This window comes from Jaculus jaculus, chromosome 14 (assembly GCF_020740685.1).
Source record: "Jaculus jaculus isolate mJacJac1 chromosome 14, mJacJac1.mat.Y.cur, whole genome shotgun sequence".
Taxonomy (NCBI): Eukaryota; Metazoa; Chordata; class Mammalia; order Rodentia; family Dipodidae; genus Jaculus; species Jaculus jaculus.
In genome coordinates this window covers 22213536-22232484 of record NC_059115.1, presented here as the reverse complement: position 1 = coordinate 22232484, position 18949 = coordinate 22213536, and the positions used below count along the sequence as shown (strand labels likewise).

The window sequence follows — 18949 nt, the reverse complement described above, 5'->3', positions numbered from 1 at the left end:
TAGAGTGGCCCAGATTTAGATGGAGTTTTCTCAAATCAGACTATTCAAGGAAGCACCTGAGGGCTAGAGGTGGCTCAGCAGTTAAAGACATTTGCTGGCAAAGCCTGATGGCCTGGGTTTGATTCCCTAGTACCCACATAAAGTCAGACGCACAAAGTGGTGCATGTGCCTGGAGTTCATTTACAGTGGCAGGAGGCTCTGATGTTCTCATTCTTTCTATCTGCCTCACTCACTCACTCTCTGTCATAATAAAATATTATTTTTTATAATTTTCATTTATTTATTTATTTGCAAGCAGAGATGGAGAGAGAGACAGACAGAGAATGGACACACCAGGGCCTCCAGCCACTACAAATGAATTCCAGACGTATGTGCCCCTTGTGCATCTGGTTTACGTGGGCCCTGGGAATTGAACCTGGGTCCTTTGGCTTCGCAGACAAACACCTTAACCATTAAGCCCCATAAAATATCTTTTAAAAGGTACCTGATAGCTAACCAGCCAGCAATCCTACCCAGAACCCTGCATCTGTATTCTCCCTGTCAAGGTTCTGGGTAAAATTCTGAACAGAGAATCCCACAAAAAGTGCCTGGAAAGCCACACAGAAGTGGTTAAACACACAGACTGTATGGTGAGGGAGTCTAGGAGCAAGCCCCATCTCTCCCACTTAACCCCTTCACCTCATCTGCAGTGTCCCCTCCTTGCAGGGCCTGGCACCAACAAGTGCTCCAGGAAAGCCAGCCCTTGCCTCCTGAAGCTTCCAGAGCCATCCTAGGAGAGAACTGGACACTGGAATTGGAAGTTCTCAGAGGATATAAAGGAAGTCTGACTAAACCAAGCATCAGAAGTCCAGATGCAGACTAGGGTGCAGATCAGTGACAGTGATAGCATGCTTGCCCAGCATGCACAAGGGGCCTTGGGTTCAATCCCCCCAGCACCAGAAAAAAAAAAATGTCCAGACAAAATGGGCCAAGTGTGAAGCCCATCTGGAGAGAGTCTAGGAAGAATTTTCATCTGACTTTTAACTCCACAGACCACATGGTGTCATCCAATAATGGATGATAGTAGCCCAGGAGCAACATCCTGGGGGTTGTGGAGAAACATGCACATCCCATCCATTCAGTAGCCATCTGCTGGCACCCAGGATGATGACCTGCATTGTCATGTTGACAGATTTCCTTTCAAGAAAGGCCAGAAACCCAAACTGTAATGTGAAAACCTGGTTTCAAAAGGCTGGCAATCTTCTTCCTCTTCTTTATAAAAGTGTCAAAATAGGGCTGGAGAGATGGCTTAGCAGTTAAATGCTTGCCTGTGAAGCCTAAGGACCCCGGTTCGAGGCTCATTTCCCCAAGTACCCACATAAGCCAGATGCACAAGGGGGCACATGCATCTGGAGTTTGTTTGCAGTGGCTGAAGGCCTTGGCGTGCCCACTCTCTATCTATCTGCCTCTTTCTCTGTCTTTTGCTCTCAAATAAATAAACAGAATGTCCTTTATAAAAGTGTCAAAATGTCACTTGAGGGAGGGCTGGAGGTTGCCCCTGGCCTATGATATGCATGTTCTTCAAGGTCCTCTGTGGCATCATCAATTGCTATACCAAGTGAAGAATCTTTGTGATTCTCCAAGCCTCTTCCCCAGCACAGCTGTGAGGCATCAAGGTGGAGCTTCGTCTGAGAAATCCCACTTCTTATCTTCCCGCTCCTTCAGGCCTCAGGTCATCACCATATGGTCCATGAGGCAGGAGCAGAAGCACAGACAGGGGGCGAGGACCCACAAAAGAGAAGGACATTTTCCTCTGTTTATTTCAAGAGAACAAAGAATCAACCATCAAATTCTGTACAAAAACTTGGTATCAGAGCATGGTGACCCTCAGACCAGCCCCCGTTCCACACCCTAGCCCAGAGCTCCCCCTATATTGTCAAAACCTAGGATAAGACAAAAAAAAAAAAAAAAACAAACAAATTTTGGAACTTTTTTGAAAAATCACAAAGCCTTTCTTAGCCTTCCTTTTCACCCCTAATTGGGAACTGTGGGTAGAGACCCATGATCACAGCCTTGGTGGGAGGTTGGCAGGCCCAGACAGTGTTTGGCAACCAGGGGGCTGCAATGGGATCTGGGAGGGAGCCAGGGAGGCTTGGGGAAGGGAGAAGACCAGCTGGCCCCAACCCAGAGCACACTCAAAAAGCAGTTTATAAAAATCAGAGCCAGAGTAGAAGAGAGGAGTCATCAGGAATCAAAAACTAAATAGTGGAAAGATTTTTGTGTTTTCTTTTTTCTCTAAAAGGCATAAAACTACAAACAGCTCAGGTCCTGAGCTCCCCAAGACACGAGTCCACCGCCCCCGAAACCCAGCAGGAGAGGGTGGGGAGCGGGGAGAGGTGGGCTCTTTAAAAAGTCATCCCTGGACTGGAAGGCTCTTGGTCTTCGGCAGCCTTCACCTGTTTCCTGCCCTGCCGCAGAGAGGGCTGTGAGGCCAGGACTATGCTGGCAAACTCAGCTTCTTCCCCTTCAGGACTGTGGAGGAAGAAAGACAAGGTGGGGTTTACCCTCAGACCCTGCACAAGGCCAGCTGCCCACCCCAGCAAAGCCTGTGTGTGATCTGGGCAGATAGGGGGGACTACTCCCAGGATTCAATGTCCTGAACTGGAGAGATGAACCTGGACCACCTTGGGGTGGGTCTGAGACCTTAGCCTCATAGGGCTGAGCCAGTGAAGACCAAAGTAGGCTCCTTTACTGAGTGTCAGCTACAGACCTTAGTATTTGCAGGGGTGAGAGCACTTAGCAGGGCTTGCTGGGAAAGACCACCCCCTTCCACCCTCCAAGCCTTAATTCTAGGGACTGGAAGTGACCTCCAACCTTTACCCTGACTGTCTCTTTGGTGTTTATTTTTGTCACAGGGTCTCACTATTAGCCCAGGCTGGTTTCAAACTTGCCACAATCCTCCTGTTTCAGCCTCTTGAGTGCTGGGATTACCAGCCTGAGCCACCAGACCCAACTTAATTACATCTCTGGTCTTCCAGGTAAAGCAGTCCCTATCATTCTACTTCAGTGCCTCAGGAATATCATGTCCTTGGCTTCATCCACTTGTAGCTTTCCCCATCTTACCACTGATTATTCTGTTTACTGGGTTATTAAACTATCTTCCCCACTTATGGAATAAGGAGTGAGAGCACCTCAACAACCTCTCCTATAGCTGAGCCCAGGACACAGCAGGAGCTCAGTAAATTTGTTCAGTGAATGAACAAATGAATCCTAGTGGATTTGTGTCCTTGCCTGGCCCAATACCTGCATGCAGCAGTAGGGCCCTGGTGAGGCAGGGTCTAGAGGTCTAACTCCTGGGACCCCAGAAGCTAGAAAAGGAAACCCTCCTCCCCTCTCATGACGCAGGGCCCAGAGAGGCAGGGCAGCAGGCTCCCACCTTTGGTAATGTAGAGGTAGAAGAAGTCGCAGTAGAGGACCGTCTGGACTAGGCCTGCTACGATGGCAATGAGGTCGAAGAAGCCCTCAAAGTGGTAGCGCCAGATCCAGTTGAAGAGATAGAGTGTGCGGTAGACTCCCAGCGCAAACAGGTAATGGCTGGTGATGGTCTCTGCCTCGCCTGTCTTGCTCACCATGAAGAGCTGTGGCAGGATGGCCACCGACTCCAGGTAGATGGAGAAGGTCCAGAGGATCTGCAGGGGGGGGGGGGGGGCAGGGGCAGGATGAGGCAACAGGCCAGTGTGTCTGCACATGCCCATGTCAGCAGTACACCCTTCACTCCTCAGCCCCATGGGCAAGCTGCAGCTCATAACATCCCCCTTCTCCACATGATACTAAGAGCCACAAGCATCAGAGCCAGGGATTCTGCTGGTGTGGAGCACACGAGCATGCTCAACTGCACCTCTCTAGAGCAAGTTAAGGTGGAACCCCTCTATGATAACTAGCCCAAGGAACCCAGCTTCTCCAGCCCCTTGTTCAGAGCAATCTTTAAAGACCTGGTCAGAATGGTTCCCTGGACTCAAGCCTGCAAAGGTTGCTCACTACAATCACAATCACATCCAGATTCTGGGGATGGAGAGATGCCTCAGCAGTTAAAGGCACTTGCTTGCAAAGCCTGACACCCGAGTTGGATTCCCCACTGCCCACATAAAGCCAGATGTTCAAAGTGGCGCATGCATCTGAAGTTCATCTGCAGTGCTCTGCCTCTTTCTCCTTCTTTCTCTCAAATAAATAATTAAAATCCAGATTCTGGACCTCAGCTTTCCAGGCCCTCTCACCCCACCTTCCCTCTTTTTCCTTCCCCTTCTTGTCTTTGGACAGCACAGAGATCTTCTAACAGATCGTGCTTCCTTTTTTTTTTTAAAGCTTTTTTTTTTTTTTTTTTTTTTTTTTTATTTGAGAGCGACAGACACAGAGAGAAAGACAGATAGAGGGAGAGAGAGAATGGGCGTGCCAGGGCTTCCAGCCTCTGCAAACGAACTCCAGATGCGTGCGCCCCCTTGTGCATCTGGCTAACATGGGACCTGGGGAACCAAGCCTCGAACCGGGGTCCTTAGGCTTCACAGGCAAGTGCTTAACGGCTAAACCATCTCTCCAGCCCTCGTGCTTCCTTTTGCCTCAGGGCTTTTGTATTTGCTCTTCCCCCATCCTCCCATACCTGCCTCCTTAATGGCCTGACCTTAGCAGTCTATTCCTGAAAAAGGTCTTCCCTGACCACTTTTCTTCTGCAGTTGTCAGAGCATCTTGCCTTTTGGTGGTATTTTTTTGTTTTTTTGTCCTTTGAGACAAAATTTTGTTATAAGCTTAGGCTTGCCTTGAACTCGTTTTTGTTTTTTTCAAGATAGGGTCTCACTGTAGTCCCAGGCTGGCCTCAACTCACAGTGATCCTCCGACCTCTGCCTCTTGAGTGCTGAGAGTAAAGGTGTGCACCACCATGCCCAGTGGCCTTGAATGCTTGATTCTCCTGCCTCGGCCTCCCAAGTGCTGAGATAGCAGGCTGCTGCCATCAAACCTGGTACATCACCCTGGTTTAGCTCCTTCCTGTGAACTCTGGAAGACCTGGGATGCAATGCCTTGCTCACCCAGGGCCTCAGCACTGGGGCCAGCTCCTGAAGAGGGAGCCAGTGAGTCAACAGGAGCAAGCCACTATAAAGGGGTGCCCAAGGGTGGCACAGGCTACCTTCAAGGGATTAGGGCAAAGTGTGACAGGATAGAAGGGACTACAGCTATCTGTTAACACTGGCTCTCTGAAAGCCCCACCTGGGGAGATTTGTGACCTGCAGGATACACCGAAACCTTCCCTCTGAGAGGAAAGCCAGGTGGCAGGTGCAGCTGCTTCTCTGTGGTTTTCATTTGCCAAAAGGAAGTGAGAAACAGCAAGACAGAGGCCACGGCACACATGCCCAGAGCATTAGCTGGCTTCAGCCTGACAGCTATGCTAGTATTCCCATTATACATATGAGTAAACTGAGGCCCAAGGAATAAGTATCCCACCCCCAGGCAAATGGATGCTAGGACTGTTCCCCTGACCATCCAAACTCTTCCAGGAGGACCTTGATAAGGTGGACTAAATAAGATGTGATCCATAATTCATGCATTTTGAATGTCTGGTCTCCAGCTAGTGGCAGTTTGGTGGTGGAGCCTTGCTAGAGGAGGTGTTTGGCTGGGGATGGGATTTGGGGTGTTACATCCCAGCTTCCCCCTTGCCAGAGCTCAGCTCGCTTCTTACTGCTTTATGCCATCTGCTATGGCAAGGAGTGATGCCCTACCTCTACTCGACATCCTTCCGCTGCCACCACGAAGCTTCCCCTTGAGAACGTAAGGCAACATAAATTCTTCCTTCTCATCAGCTGCTTGTGGTTGTCCCAGCAACATGAAGGTGACTTTGACACTTGGCACCCAGGTGAACTGAGAAATATACCCACTGAGTGGATGAAACCCAAATTCTGCCCCTGGGGTGACTCTGGGGAGTTATGATACAGGAGGCAAAGGTCTGTTGTACTTTTTATCTATGAGATCTGATTTTGGGGGCATGTAGTATGTGTGCAGTATATGGATGTGCATGTGCAGGTAAGCACACCCTCTGTGCCTCTGTGGGGAGACTAGAGGAAGATGCCTGGTGCCATCCTCTATCACTGCCACTTTATTTCCCTGAAAAACTCACTGAATGTGCAAGTGCCTGTTTCTCGGTTAGACTGGCTGCCCAATGAGCCCTAGCAATCGTCCTGTCTCTGCCCTTCTCAGCTCTTGACTAGCAGCACACACAGCCAGGCCCAGCTATTTATGTTGGTGCTGGGGACTCAATTCAGATCCTCATTCTTATGAGCCCTCCTACCTGCTGAGCCATCTTCCCACATCTGAGAGATGAGTGGGTTTTTTTGTTTGTTTTTTATTTTTCAAGGTAGGGTCTCACTCTGCTCCGGGCTGGCCTGGATTTAATTCTGTAGTCTCAGGGTGGCCTTGAACTCATGGCGAGCCTCCTACCTCTGCCTCCCAAGTGCTGGGATTAAAGGCACGTGTCACCATACCTGACAGACATGAGATATTTTTGTTGTTGTCTTTTTGAGGAAGGGTCTTACCCTACCCCAGGCTGACCTGGAATTCACTATGCAGTCTTAGGCTGGCCCTGGACTCACAGTGGTTCTCCTACCTCAGCATCCCAAGTGCTGAGATTAAAGGCATGCATCACCATGCCCAGCTTCAGAATTTTTTTTTCCTTTTCACCACTCCCAAAATTTTAAAAGAATATTTTGGTGGGCTGGAGAGATGGCTTAGCGGCTAAGCGCTTGCCTGTGAAGCCTAAGGACCCCGGTTTGAGGCTCGGTTCCCCAGGTCCCATGTTAGCCAGATACACAAGGGGGTGCACGCGTCTGGAATTCGTTTGCAGAGGCTGGAGGCCCTGGCGTGCCCATTCTCTCTCTCTCCCTCTATCTGTCTTTCTCTCTTTGTCTGTCGCTCTCAAATAAATAAAAAAATGAACAAAAAATATTTAAAAAAAAAAGAATATTTTGGGCCAGACATGCTGACACCCCCATGTATCCCCAACACTGGGAGGCTAAAACAGGAAGATTATTATAAGTTTGAGGCCAGCCTAGACTGCACAGTAAAATGTCTCAAAACAAAACAGGGCTAGAGAGATGGCTTAGCAGTTAAGGCATTTGCCTGCAAAGCATAAGAACTCATGTTTGGGGCTGGAGAGATGGCTTAGTGGTTAAGTGCTTGCCTGTGAAGCCTAAGGACCCTGGTTCGAGGCTCGGTTCCCCAGGTCCCACGTTAGCCAGATGCACAAGGGGGCGCACGTGTCTGGAGTTCGTTTGCAGTGGCTGGAAGCCCTGGTGCGCCCATTCTCTCTCTCTCCCTCTATCTGTCTTTCTCCTTGTGTCTGTCGCTCTCAAATAAATAAATAAATAATAGACCAAAAAAATTAAAAAAAAAAAAAAGAACTCATGTTTGAATCTCCAGGTCCCACATAGCCAGACACACAGTGACACAAGTGCGCAATGTCACACATATGCACAAGGAGGCACATGCATCTGGAGTTCATTCACAGCAGCTAAGGCCCTGGTATAACCATTCTCTCTCTCTCAAAACAAAAAACAGCTGAGCTGGGCATGGTGGCACATGCAGGCCTTTAATCCCAGCACTCAGGAGGCAGAGGTAGGAAGATCACTATGAGTTCAAGGCCATCCTGAGACTACGTGCTGAATTCCAGGTCAGCCTGGGCTAGGATGAGACCCTACCTCAAAACAAAACAATTATATATATGTAAGTGTGATATATGTATGTATGTATGTATATGTGTGTGTGTGTGTGTGTGTACATATATATATATGAGAGGGGGGAGGAGGGAGAACACGAGCACCTGGGGAGATAGCTCAGCACTTAGGAGCTTGCCTGCAAAACCGGCTAGCCCAAGTTCAATTCGCTAATACCCACATAAAGCCAGGAGCAAAAAGTAGCGCAAACATCTGGCATCTGTTGCAGTGGTTAGAGACTCTGATGAAGCCATATGCAAACACACACAAATATCTTTTAAAACTTAGAAGGACAACAAGGGTAGTCATGAGCCCTAGGGGTGTACCGTCTGATGTCTGGCTAAATGTATATACTATGCTCATCAAACTGCCCAGTAAGCACTTCTATTAATGTTCATACCCGTATATTAATGTTACTCTCACTTTTGGTAGAGAACCTTCTCATTTCAGATGGCAGTGACCTTGGGATGACTCAGAAGGCACCATAGTGCTGAGAAGAAATGATAGATGAGTGCTTAGCACTGCAATATCTCGATCACATCTTCCAAGGCTTAGGGTCCATTGTGGAAGAGGTGGCAAAAAGAGTGTAAGGGCCAAAGGAAGGGTAGGACTCCTTACAATGTGCTCCTCCAGACACAAAATGGCCTGGATATCCATCACCTCACAGTACCTGACACTACCTACACAAGACCATTATAATAGGAGGAAAAGATGACATCAAAATAAAAGAGAGATTGATTGAGATGGGGAGGGGATATGATGGAGAATGGCGTTTCAAAGGGGAACATGTGGGGGGGGGGAAACAGTACCATGGGATATTGTTTACAATCATGGAAGCTGCATATACACACACACACATATACACATAAATACATACTTAGAAGGGACAAAAAAGAAAAGAAAAAAATTTTGGGGCTAGAGATATGACTTAGTGGTTAGGAGTTTGCCTGCAAAGCCAAAGGACCCAGATTCAATCCCCCAGGACCCATGTAAAGCCAGATGCACAAGGTGGCACGTGCTTCTGGAATTTGTAGCAGCTAGAGACAATCATTCTCTCTCTTATTTTCCCTCTGTGATTAAAAAATAATTTTGGGAGTCGGGCGTGGTGGCGCACACCTTTAATCCCAGCACTCGGGAGGCAAGAGGTAGGAGGATCACCATGAGTTCGAGGCCACCCTGAGAATACAGAGTGAATTCCAGTGAAACCCTACCTTGAAAAAAATAATAATTGTAATAATAATTTTGGGGGTGGGGAAATGACTTAATGGTTAAGGCATTTGCCTTTGAAGCCTAAGAACCCTGGTTCAATTCCCCAGGACCCACATAAACCAGATGCACAGGGGGCACATGCATCTGGAGTTCGTTTGTGGTGGCTGGAGATCCTGATGCACCCATTCTCTCTGCCTCTTCCCCTCTCCCTCTCTCTCAAATAAATAAATATTTTTATTTTTATTTATTTTTTTTAATTTTTAAATTTTTATTAACATTTTCCATGATTATAATAAAATATCCCATGGTAATTCCCTCTAAATAATTTTTTTTTATTTTTTATTTTTTTAATTTTTATTAACATTTTCCATGATTATAAAATATATCCCATGGTAATTCCCTCTAAATAAATATTTTAAAAAGATAATAATTTGGGGGGCTGGAGAGATGGCTTAGTGGTTATGGCACTTGCCTGCAAAGCCTAAGGACCCAGGCTTGATTCCCCAGTATTCGTGTAAGCCATATGCACATGGTGGCGCATGCATCTGGAGCTCATTTGCAGTGGCTAGAGGCCCTGGCATGCCCATTCTTTCTCTCTTTCTCTCTGTGTCTATAACAAATAAATATACAATTAAAAATAAAGCCAGGCATGGTGGCGCACACCTTTAATCCCAGCACTTGGGAGGCAGAGGTAGGAGGATCACCATAAATTAGAGGCCATGCTGAGACTACATAGTGAAATCCATATCAGCCTTGGCTAGTTGAGGACCTACTCCAAAAAACCAAAATAATAATAATTTTTAAGCTGAGCATGGTGGTGCACACCTTTAATCCCAGCATACAGGAGGCAGAGGGATGCTATGAGTTTGAGGCCAACCTGGAAATATATAGTGAATTCCAGGTCAGCCTGGGCTAGAACAAGACCCTACTTCAAAAAAACCAAAAATAATCATTTTCTTTATTTTTTTATTGATGACTTCCATAACTGTAAACAGTGTCCCATGGTAATTCCCTCCCTCCCTCCACTTTCCCCTTTGAAACTCAGCTCTCTATCATATCCCCTCCCCGTCTCAATTGGTCTCTTTTACTTTGATGTTACGATCGTTTTCCTCCTTTTATGACAGTCTTGTGTAGGTAGTGTCAGGCACTATGAGGTCATGGATATCCAGGCCATTTTGTGTCTGGAGAAGCACACTGTAAGGAGTCCTACCCTTCCTTTGGCTCTTACATTCTTTCCGCCACTCTTCCACAATGGACCCTGAGCCTTGGAAGGTAAATAATAATATATTTCAAGTACATTATTTACTAGTATGGGCTCTGGGAACAGGCACATCTGCTCTAATCCTGAGCTGCTCCCTCTGAGTGCAGGAGTCCTCAGAGAACAAGATGAGGATGTCTCTGACAGGGTGGCAATATACTTCCACGGGGGCCAGGCACACACTTGAGGAGAATACTTTGTGTCAGTGGCCAGTCTTCATGAGGCTCTCCCTGCACAAGGGTACCACAAAGACTGAAGTCAAGTGACCTGGTCCAGGGCCAGTTTAAGGTCAGCAGGAGCTACACAGCAAGATCCTAGCTCAAAAAAAGAAAGAAACAAAGGAAGGAAGGAAGGAAGGAAGGAAGGAAGAAAGAAAGGAAGGGAGGGAGAGAGGGAGGGAGGAAGGAAGGAGAAAAGAAAAAAAAGAAAACTTTACTAGGCTGAAGAGATGGCTCAGCAGTTAAGGAGCTTACCTGCGAAGCCTAAGGACCTGGGTTCAATTCCTCAGTACCCATGTGCCAAATGCAAAAATTGTCACATGCATCTGGAATTTGTTTACAGTGGCAAGAGGTCCTGGGGTGCCCATTGTTTCTCTCTCTCTCAAATAAATAATTTAAAGAGACACAGAGAAAGAAGAAGGGAGGGAAGAAGAAAGAAAGGAAGGAAGGCAGACAGACAGCAGGGTGTGGTGGTACACACCTTTCATCCCAGTACTTGGGAGGCAGAGGTAGGAGGATCGCCATGAGTTCGAGGCCAGCCTGAGACTAGAAAGTGAATTTCAGGTCAGCTTAAGCTAGAATGAGACCCTGCCTCAAAAAAAAAAATAAATAAATAAAATAAATAAAAAGAAACGCCAGGCATGGTGGCACATGCCTTTAATCCCAGCACTAGGGAGGCAGAGGTAGGGGGATCACTGTGAGTTCGAGGCCACCCTGAGACTACATAGTGAATTCCAGCTTAGTCTGAGCTAGAGTGAGACCCTACCTCGAAAAACCAAAAAAAGAAAAGAAAAAAACATGCCAGGTGTGGTGGCATGCACCTTTAATCCCAGCACTTGGGAGGCAGAGGCCTCCTGTGAGTTCGAGGCTACCATGAGGCTACACAGTAAATTCTAGGTCAGCTTGGCCTAGAGTGAAACCCTACCTTGAATAAATAAATAAACAAACAAATAAATAAAAAGATAAGCACAGGGATAGGGATGTAGCTGTTGGTAGAGTGCTTGCCTAGTAAACATGGAACCTTGGTTCAATCTCTAGCACTACCTGAACCAGGTGTGGTGGTGCACATCTGTAATCCCTCACTCAGGAGATTTGAGGCAGGAAAATAAGTAGTTCAAGGTCATCCTCAGCTATATAGCAAGCTTCAGACCCAGAAAAGAACAGAAAGGCCAGGCTAGAGCAAGACATTACCTCAAAAAGAAAAACTAAACTAAACAAAATACTAATAACACAGAAGGGCCACAGTCTGGTCTAGCTCCCTCCAGATTAACCAACCCTCTGTCCCCCACCTCAGTCAGTCTTCACACCTGCAGAATGGGTCCAGTAACTCTGACACAGCTGTGAAGGTGAAGGAGTCAGAGGCTGGGGTAGGCTTGCTGTGCAAGGTGGGAATGATGGTGTATCTGCAAAGTCAGGATATACAGCCCAGCCCAGGGCTTTCCCATAAGCTCTTTTTTGTACTTCTTGGGTCCCACAGGCCAAAGCTATACCCCATGGGACTTGCCTAGCCAGCACACTGCTTTTAGAATTATATTCTGGAACTGTGGGCAAAATTTTAAAGTAAGATGTTGTCTGAAAACTGAGTTATAGCTTCTGTTAAAATTTTGGCACTTCTGGCCACCAAGGGCTAGCCTGCTACAGGGCGGGAGCCAGAAGACTAAGCACTGGGGCCCCAGAAATTCCTCCCGGAGTGCATACAGCACACCAGGGCCAAAATCACAACAGCCAACACCCCAAGGTGGAAGTATCTATTACACATGGCACAAAACACACTAGTCACTCAACAAACACTAACATGGCATTTCTCACCTCATGCCAGACAATGCATTATGGACATCGGCCCCACAAGGGCTGGGGTGCAGTTCTGAGTGCACAGCACCCTAGGTTCCCTCCCTAGTACCACAAAAAAGAAGCATAAGAGATAGAAACTGATTTTCCCATTTCACAGATGAGAAAACTTTCCAAAAGTCCCACTGCTGCTCACTAGAAGAGAAAGGCTTCCTCCAATCCCTGCACCCTGGCTCCAGAATGTCGGTGTGGAACCACTAAGCAACACCATAAATCTCTGTAGCCCAGGAGTGACCTGTTTCTCAAGATATGACTGAGGTATGGGAAGATCAAGACACAGACCTAAATTCACACTAGTAGAAAATGGAAGATCCCATGTACTGGTGCACACCTTTAATCCTAACATTTGGGAGGCAGAAGTAGGAGGATCACCATGAGTTCAAGGCCAGCCTGAGACTACACAGTGAATTCCAGGTCAGCCTGGGCTAGAGTGAAACCCTACCTCAAAAAAAACACCAAAAAAAAAAAAAAAACAAAAATCAAATATTCAAAACACGGGCTGGTGGTCTAACTAGGCATAGGATACTAGCTTAAAATGCATGAGGTCCTGGGCTCCATTTTTCAGCACCTCAGTAAATATCTATGATCTGGGATTCAAAGTCAAGTAGCCTAACTAAAGTGCTGCTCCCAACCTCCTGACCATCAGCCTGGTCTTACTGGGCTGGAGCCCATGGCTCAGTTTCCTCATCTGTGAGTGAGTTCCCTGTGAGAGCTCATCAATCACCCTTCCTGAACTTTACATAGGTGAAGAACTGCACAGAGCAGCGTGCACCTAAGAGCTGCCCACTCACATCCTCCCTCCCCAGACCTGGACAGACCTTGCAGCTCCCGAAAAAGGAAGCCTCGTCAAGTCCAGCAGAAGGAAGCATCTGGGAGTGTCTGCCATCAGCAGCCATCCCATCACCACACAGCCTCACCAGTGGCCTACCTCCAGAGGGGTGAAGTCATGGTTGACCAGGAACGCCAGGATGGCTGTGGGAACAACGAGGAATTCCACCCGGAACGTGTCATGGTTCCCATCGTAAGTGGCTTTGAACTTGCTGTAGATCATCCAGACCGTCGTGAAGGAACAAGCTATGTAGACCACCTGATGAGGGATGATGATACTTCAGCTCCCTCAGGCTTTGACCCAACAATTCAAGTTCCTATGCTCCTCCCTCAGATTCAGGGGTTCAGATCTCAGCCCTTCACCCTCAGATCCAAGGATACAGGATACAGCCAGATGTAAGGGTACAGGCTCTGACCTTCACCCTCAGAGCCAGGGGTTCCCACCCCGCCCTCCTCCCTCAGACACAGTGCCACGCCTCCTGGCCAGCTCCTCCCAGGCAGACCCCAGCCTGGCTCCCTGCGACAGGGGGCTGGCTGCAGTTTACCTTCATGCAGGTGTTGTACAGGGAGATGTAGTTGGTGAACAGGTCCAGGTAGCGGGCGGTGAACACCACAGCAAACAGGACCTGGCTCTTCCCCGAAATCCCTGTGGTCGAGTCGGGGAGGAAATGGGAGGGCTGCTGCGTGGGCAAAGACTAAGCGCAGCCTGGGCCAGCTCTCTGGAGCTCGGGAAAGGCAGCAGTCCCCAGGCCCCGAAGCCTATGCCTGAGCTGGGCTCTTCCCACCGCCCACAGCCAGGGGGCAGCCGGCCACAAAGCTACTCCAGCCCGAGGCTCCGTCTCAGGTTAGGCCTCGCCGGCATCCCTGTCCCTTTCAGGGTCCCTCCAGGGTCTGGACCCACGGTGGGATCCAGGGGAGACCCTGCCTGACCTCAGCCCCCGAGTCAATCGCTGTCCTCTCGCTCCTTTCCTGGCTTCCATGGTCCACGTCACCAACTCCCAGCCACCTCCCCGCCCGCCGGGGCTCACGGTTCACAGGCCGGAACCCCCAGGGCTGTCCCACAGGCGCTGCACGAAGATGGACTGCGGGCCCCCGAGTCACCCCCACCAAACTGTGTGCACCTCCACCCCCAGTCTGGGAAAGGACCTGGAGCAGGGATCCCCAGGCACAGGGGAGCACTCCGGATCCCGGGCGTCCCGCTCCCGCCCCTTATCCGCCGACGGCCTCTCACCCGCACACGATCTGGACTTCCAGATTTTGAGCAATAGCAAGATGATGGCTAGGAGGTGGGAGAGGTCTCCCAGGAATCGGAAGAGGTTCATGGCTGGGGGGGCTCGGGGAGGGCTGAGCTGGGGGAGGCAGGCCGGCCGGCGCGGCTGCGGTGTTGCTGGGCTGAGGGCGGGAGAGGGCCCGCGGGTACTCGGCTCCGGGGAGGGGGGCTCAGGGAGGGAGCCGAGGCCCGGGCTGGAGCGGAGCTGGCGCGGCGGGCAGGGAGGAGGGCGGGAAGGGTGGGCTGGAGCTCCACCTCCAGGCGGGTCTGCTTCTGGGCGCCCCCTGCCGCCCATGGCTTGCCTTGCAGAGCCGCGCCGAATGCACTGCAGACTTGCCTTCTACGAACCCTAGGGTCTGCAGAATCCCACGCTCCCCACCGAGGCTGTCTCTGCAACTTTTTTTTTTTTATTACAGACAGAGGGAGGGAGGGAGGGAGTCCAGACGCATGCGCCGCCTTGTGCACTGGCTTACATGGGATCTGGAGTATCGAACCTAGGTCCTTAAGCTTCTCAGGCAAGCACCTTAACCGCTAAGCCATCCCTCCAGTCCCCTCCCCCACCCCAGGTTATCTCTGAAAGAAGGTCCGAGAGAGGCCGCCCAGCCTCTGTCCTCAGCCCAGATTCTGAAGGCTGCTTCTGAACTCTAAGGATTATGGAGATTGCCAGCGCGGTGATGCAGCCTGTAATCTTGGCATTGGGAGGATGAGGCAGGAGAATCGCCAGTTCCAGGCCCAGGGCTGCACAGTGAGACGCTGTTCCTCACCCACCCCCTCACAAAAACATCCTGCACAGGTAGTAGATAGGCTTCTGGCCTCTACCATTCTCAGTGCTTGCTAGCTTCAATACACCAAAAAGCCCCAACTTTCCTCCCACTTAGGGGTTCAGACCCCAGCCCTCCTCCCTCAGACCCAGGAGTCATCCTCATCCCTCCTTCCTCAGACTCAGGAGTACACACCCTGGCCCTCCCCTGACCCACTGCCGGCCATCCTCTTTCAGACCCAGGAGTCCTGACTCCAGCCCACCTCTCTCAGACCCAAGGATACAGATATTAGTCCTTCACCATCAGACCCAGGAATCCAGACCTCCACCCTCTTTCCTCAGACAGGGTGAAGGCCCTGGCCCTCCTTCAGATCCAAGAAATCCTACCCAGTCCTCCCTCAGGTTCAGTCAAGAGTACAAACCCCCACTTTTCCCTCAGACCCAGGTGTCTAGTCCCCAAACCTCCTCCTCCAGACCCAGTTTTCCCTAGATGTCCCCTTTAGGACCAGGGGTCCAGACCCCCACCCTCCTTCCTCAAACCCAGGGATCAAGGCCCTTGCTCTTCTCTCTCCAACTCAGAGGTCCAGACCCCAGCCCTGCTACCACAGACTCAGGAGTTCTGACCCCAACCTTCCTCCCTCAGATCTAGAGGTCTGGACTCTGTCCCTTGTGCCTCAGACTTAGATATCCAGACCCCAGCCCTCTTCCCTCACATCCAGGGGCCCAGACCCCAACCTTTCTCCCTTAGACCCAAGAATCCAGACCTTGACTTTCCTCTATAAGATCCAGGACACACACTACACTCCAGCTTCTGAGCAAGTACGCTACTCATGGAATTGTGTCACCAAGGACCAGTCTCTCACAGCCATGGGTGCTCACTCTCTGTAAAGAAGTGTCTGCTCTGACGAAGACCCCACAGTCATGACCACCTACTCATCTTGTACTTGGTAGATGTACCAAGAATCTCTACAGACATAGAAGTGTGTTGCAGGACACATGGGACCATGAAGATGGAGGTTGAATGTGTGAGGTGTGAGGTGGGGGGACTTCTGGAGCAGGGGCTGAAGCCAGACCCTATAGCAGTCTAATCAGTTCTGCCCTGAAGTGCACTGACAGTCCTGCTGCCTCACTCCTAAGGCCTGGGAGGACAGGGGTGAAGCTACGCATTCCTGAAAATGAAGAAGGTGGGGGGCTTGGGGCCTTGGAAGGAGGAAAAAATTGTGGATCTTTATTGTGGGATTAGAATGTTTTAGTCATAAAATAGTTGGGGTAGAACCCTAACTTCCAAGGAAAAAGAGTCATGGAGGGAATAGAACCCAGGCAGGTCCCTTGGGTCTGAATGAGGAGGGCTAAGGAGAATTTCTGAATCTGAGGGAGCAGGGTTGGGGAAGAACTCCTGAGTCTGAAGAGGTAAGCCAGGACAAGACCCTTGGATCTGAGAGGACTAGGGAGGGCCCCTGGGTCTGAGGGAAATGTACTGGGGCCTAGATTCCACTTCTGAGGAAGGAGGGTCAGGGCCTGGACTCATGGGCCTGAGGGATGAGGGCTGGGATCTGAATGCCTGGGTCTGAAGGAGGCGTCGTAGGGCTTGTGTGCTAGCTCTGAGTTGGAGGGAGGAGAGTTGGCATCTGGACCCCTGGGTCTGAGGGAGGAGGGCCAGGGCCTGGGCCTCTGGGGCTGAAGGAGCAGCTTTCTGGATTTCTGGGCCTTAGGGATGAGGACCGCGTTCTGAACCACTGGGTCTGAGGAAGGAAGGCTGGGCTCTGGACCTTTAGGTCTCAGGGAAGAATGTTGGTCTCAGGGTTTGGACTCCTGCGTCTGAGGGAGGAGGGACTCAGGGTCTGGACTCCTGACTTCATGATAGACACCTAGTTTGATGTGGCCTTCTGGGGGCCACAGAAGCCACCACTGAAGTCAGGCAAAGGGACAGAGGGCAGATGACCAAGAACCCCCTTCCATCTAGGTCTGAAGGTAATGTCTCCAAACCGGTTCAATGTTTTGCCTTCCCACCCCCTTCCCTTAATTCTGCCTTTTCTTTTGCAGCCCCTCACTCCCTTGTCCCATGAAGAAGGCAGAGGCTGGGAGATGGGGTACGAAGTGCCCCCCTTCCCCAGCCCGGGCAGGAGGAGGGGGTCCCTAGGGAGGCCAGGAGGGGGGGCTGTGGGTCTCCTGGCAGGGACGGACGGGGACTGAATGTTAATCGCATCCTGAGTGAGTGTGTGCGAGAGCAGAGCGAGTGTGCGAGTCCCTCCCGCTCCAGCTCCTGCAAGCCGCGGCCGCCACGGCTACCACCCTCTGCCCGCAGCCTCTGGCCACCAGCACTCAGCTGGGGGTGTCAGCCTGGGTGGATACATCCAGCCCTCAGGGGTCTCTCCTGCTCCGGCCATCTGCCAGGTGAGGATGTGCGTCTGGGTGTCTCGCTGCCTGGTGGGGGGGGTGTGTCTGTAAGGGCTGCGGCGGCGATAGCGAAGGGAGGAGGGGTCTGTCTGTGTACCAACCCTGAGCCGCCTGCCTGAATGTCGCGGCCCCCAGCCCCTTCCCTGAGCCCCCAAACCTGGATGGATGGTGTGCATCTGGATTCTTTACCTCCTGCCTGTGTCCAGCCGTGCGTCTGGGTGTCCCCGGCTGCCTGTGTCCTCTTGTCTGTCCAAGCAGCCCCCGAGAGCAGTGGCAATGCGGCCCCCGTTGGGCCCCTGCACGCCTGTGCTTGTGTGTGTGTGTCTCCTCGAGCTCCGGGGGTGTTGAGGGGGAATCCCAGGGAAGTGAGGTTGTGCGTGTGTGAATGTGTGCATGTGTGTGTTTCTGCCTGTGCTTGAGAGTGGGGGCGCTAAGGGGGGGTATGGAGGTGGCCAAGCGAGGAAGGGGCAAGCAGTTCCCCTGTCAGGCAGCCTCCCTCCTCACACAAACACACACCAGCCACCGGCTTCAGAGGTGACCCAGACAGACCGACAGACAGACACAGACGCGGGGGGGGGGGTTGCTGAGGGCACAGAAAGGGTGCCAACAAGCCGGGGAGAGGCGATGAGACACTCGGGCTGGGGGAGGAGCCGGGGCTAAAACAGCAGAGGGGGCACCCCAGGTGGGTGGAGGGGGATCCCCACGGGGTCAGGCCGCAAGAGGACACCCCGACAGCCTCCGCAATGTCCGGGCCCAACTTCCAGCGCAACATGTGTAGCCTCGTCCTCGCCTAGTCGGGTGGCCGCAACCTTGGGGGACAGACAGGGCAGGTCAGGATCAAGGAAGAGGAGGGAGACGGCACCAGGAAGGCAAGAATCTCTGCTGCTGCCGCCACCACTACTGCTGCCCCAGGCCTGGTCCCCCACCGGCTCCTGAGTCCTCCGCGGAATCGTCGGGTCTCTGGACGCAGGGTTCCTGTCCTGGCCCCCCAGCAATTCCCCCCTCAGAACAGGGTCATGAAAAGGTAAGGCGGGGCAGGGGAGCAGAGGTGGGATGTAGCCCCCCTCCCGAAATCTAGGACAGGGAAAGTTGGCCAGGGGCTCCAAGGAAGAAAAGGGCTTGAATGCAGGCAGGGGTCTCTGCCCCACAGCTCCCTTGCCCCCCAGAGACTGTCTTTTACCGCTTTTCTGTCTCCCTCTCTGAGCCTCTTTCCTAGGTCTTTTCACCTCAGAACCACCCCAGATCCCCCATTTCCCTGGCACTTTTTCCCCTGTCCCCAGCTACACATAGCTGGCATCCCATCTCTATCCCTCCATCTCTCCACCCCTCCCCGCATTGGTCTCCCCATCACTGGCCATCCCTCTCCCTCTCTCCTCTGGCTCACCCCTCCCACCTCAGAGCTATGAGTCTGCTATTAATACCCCTGCCAAG

General features: G+C 51.1%; 2 protein-coding genes across 2 annotated transcripts in view; one reads left to right on the top strand and one right to left on the bottom strand.

Annotated features, from left to right (window-relative positions):
• Positions 1–1781: 1781 nt before the first annotated feature.
• Positions 1782–14532, bottom strand: Kdelr1 (KDEL endoplasmic reticulum protein retention receptor 1). The gene is made up of 5 exons (XM_004672280.3): positions 14323–14532; positions 13637–13737; positions 13192–13350; positions 3416–3668; positions 1782–2511 (listed from the first exon to the last, which is right to left on the bottom strand). The coding sequence occupies exons 1-5, from the start codon at positions 14411–14413 to the stop codon at positions 2477–2479; spliced, it is 639 nt and encodes a 212-aa protein (XP_004672337.1). The 5' UTR covers positions 14414–14532; the 3' UTR covers positions 1782–2476.
• A 2661-nt stretch (positions 14533–17193) lies between these two features.
• Positions 17194–18949, top strand: part of Grin2d (glutamate ionotropic receptor NMDA type subunit 2D) — a 68046-nt gene continuing 66290 nt past the window's right edge. Inside the window, exons 1-2 of the mRNA XM_045133245.1 lie at positions 17194–17515; positions 18283–18542. The gene's annotated coding sequence lies outside the window, so the exon portion shown is untranslated. The remainder of the gene's footprint in view (positions 17516–18282; positions 18543–18949) is intronic.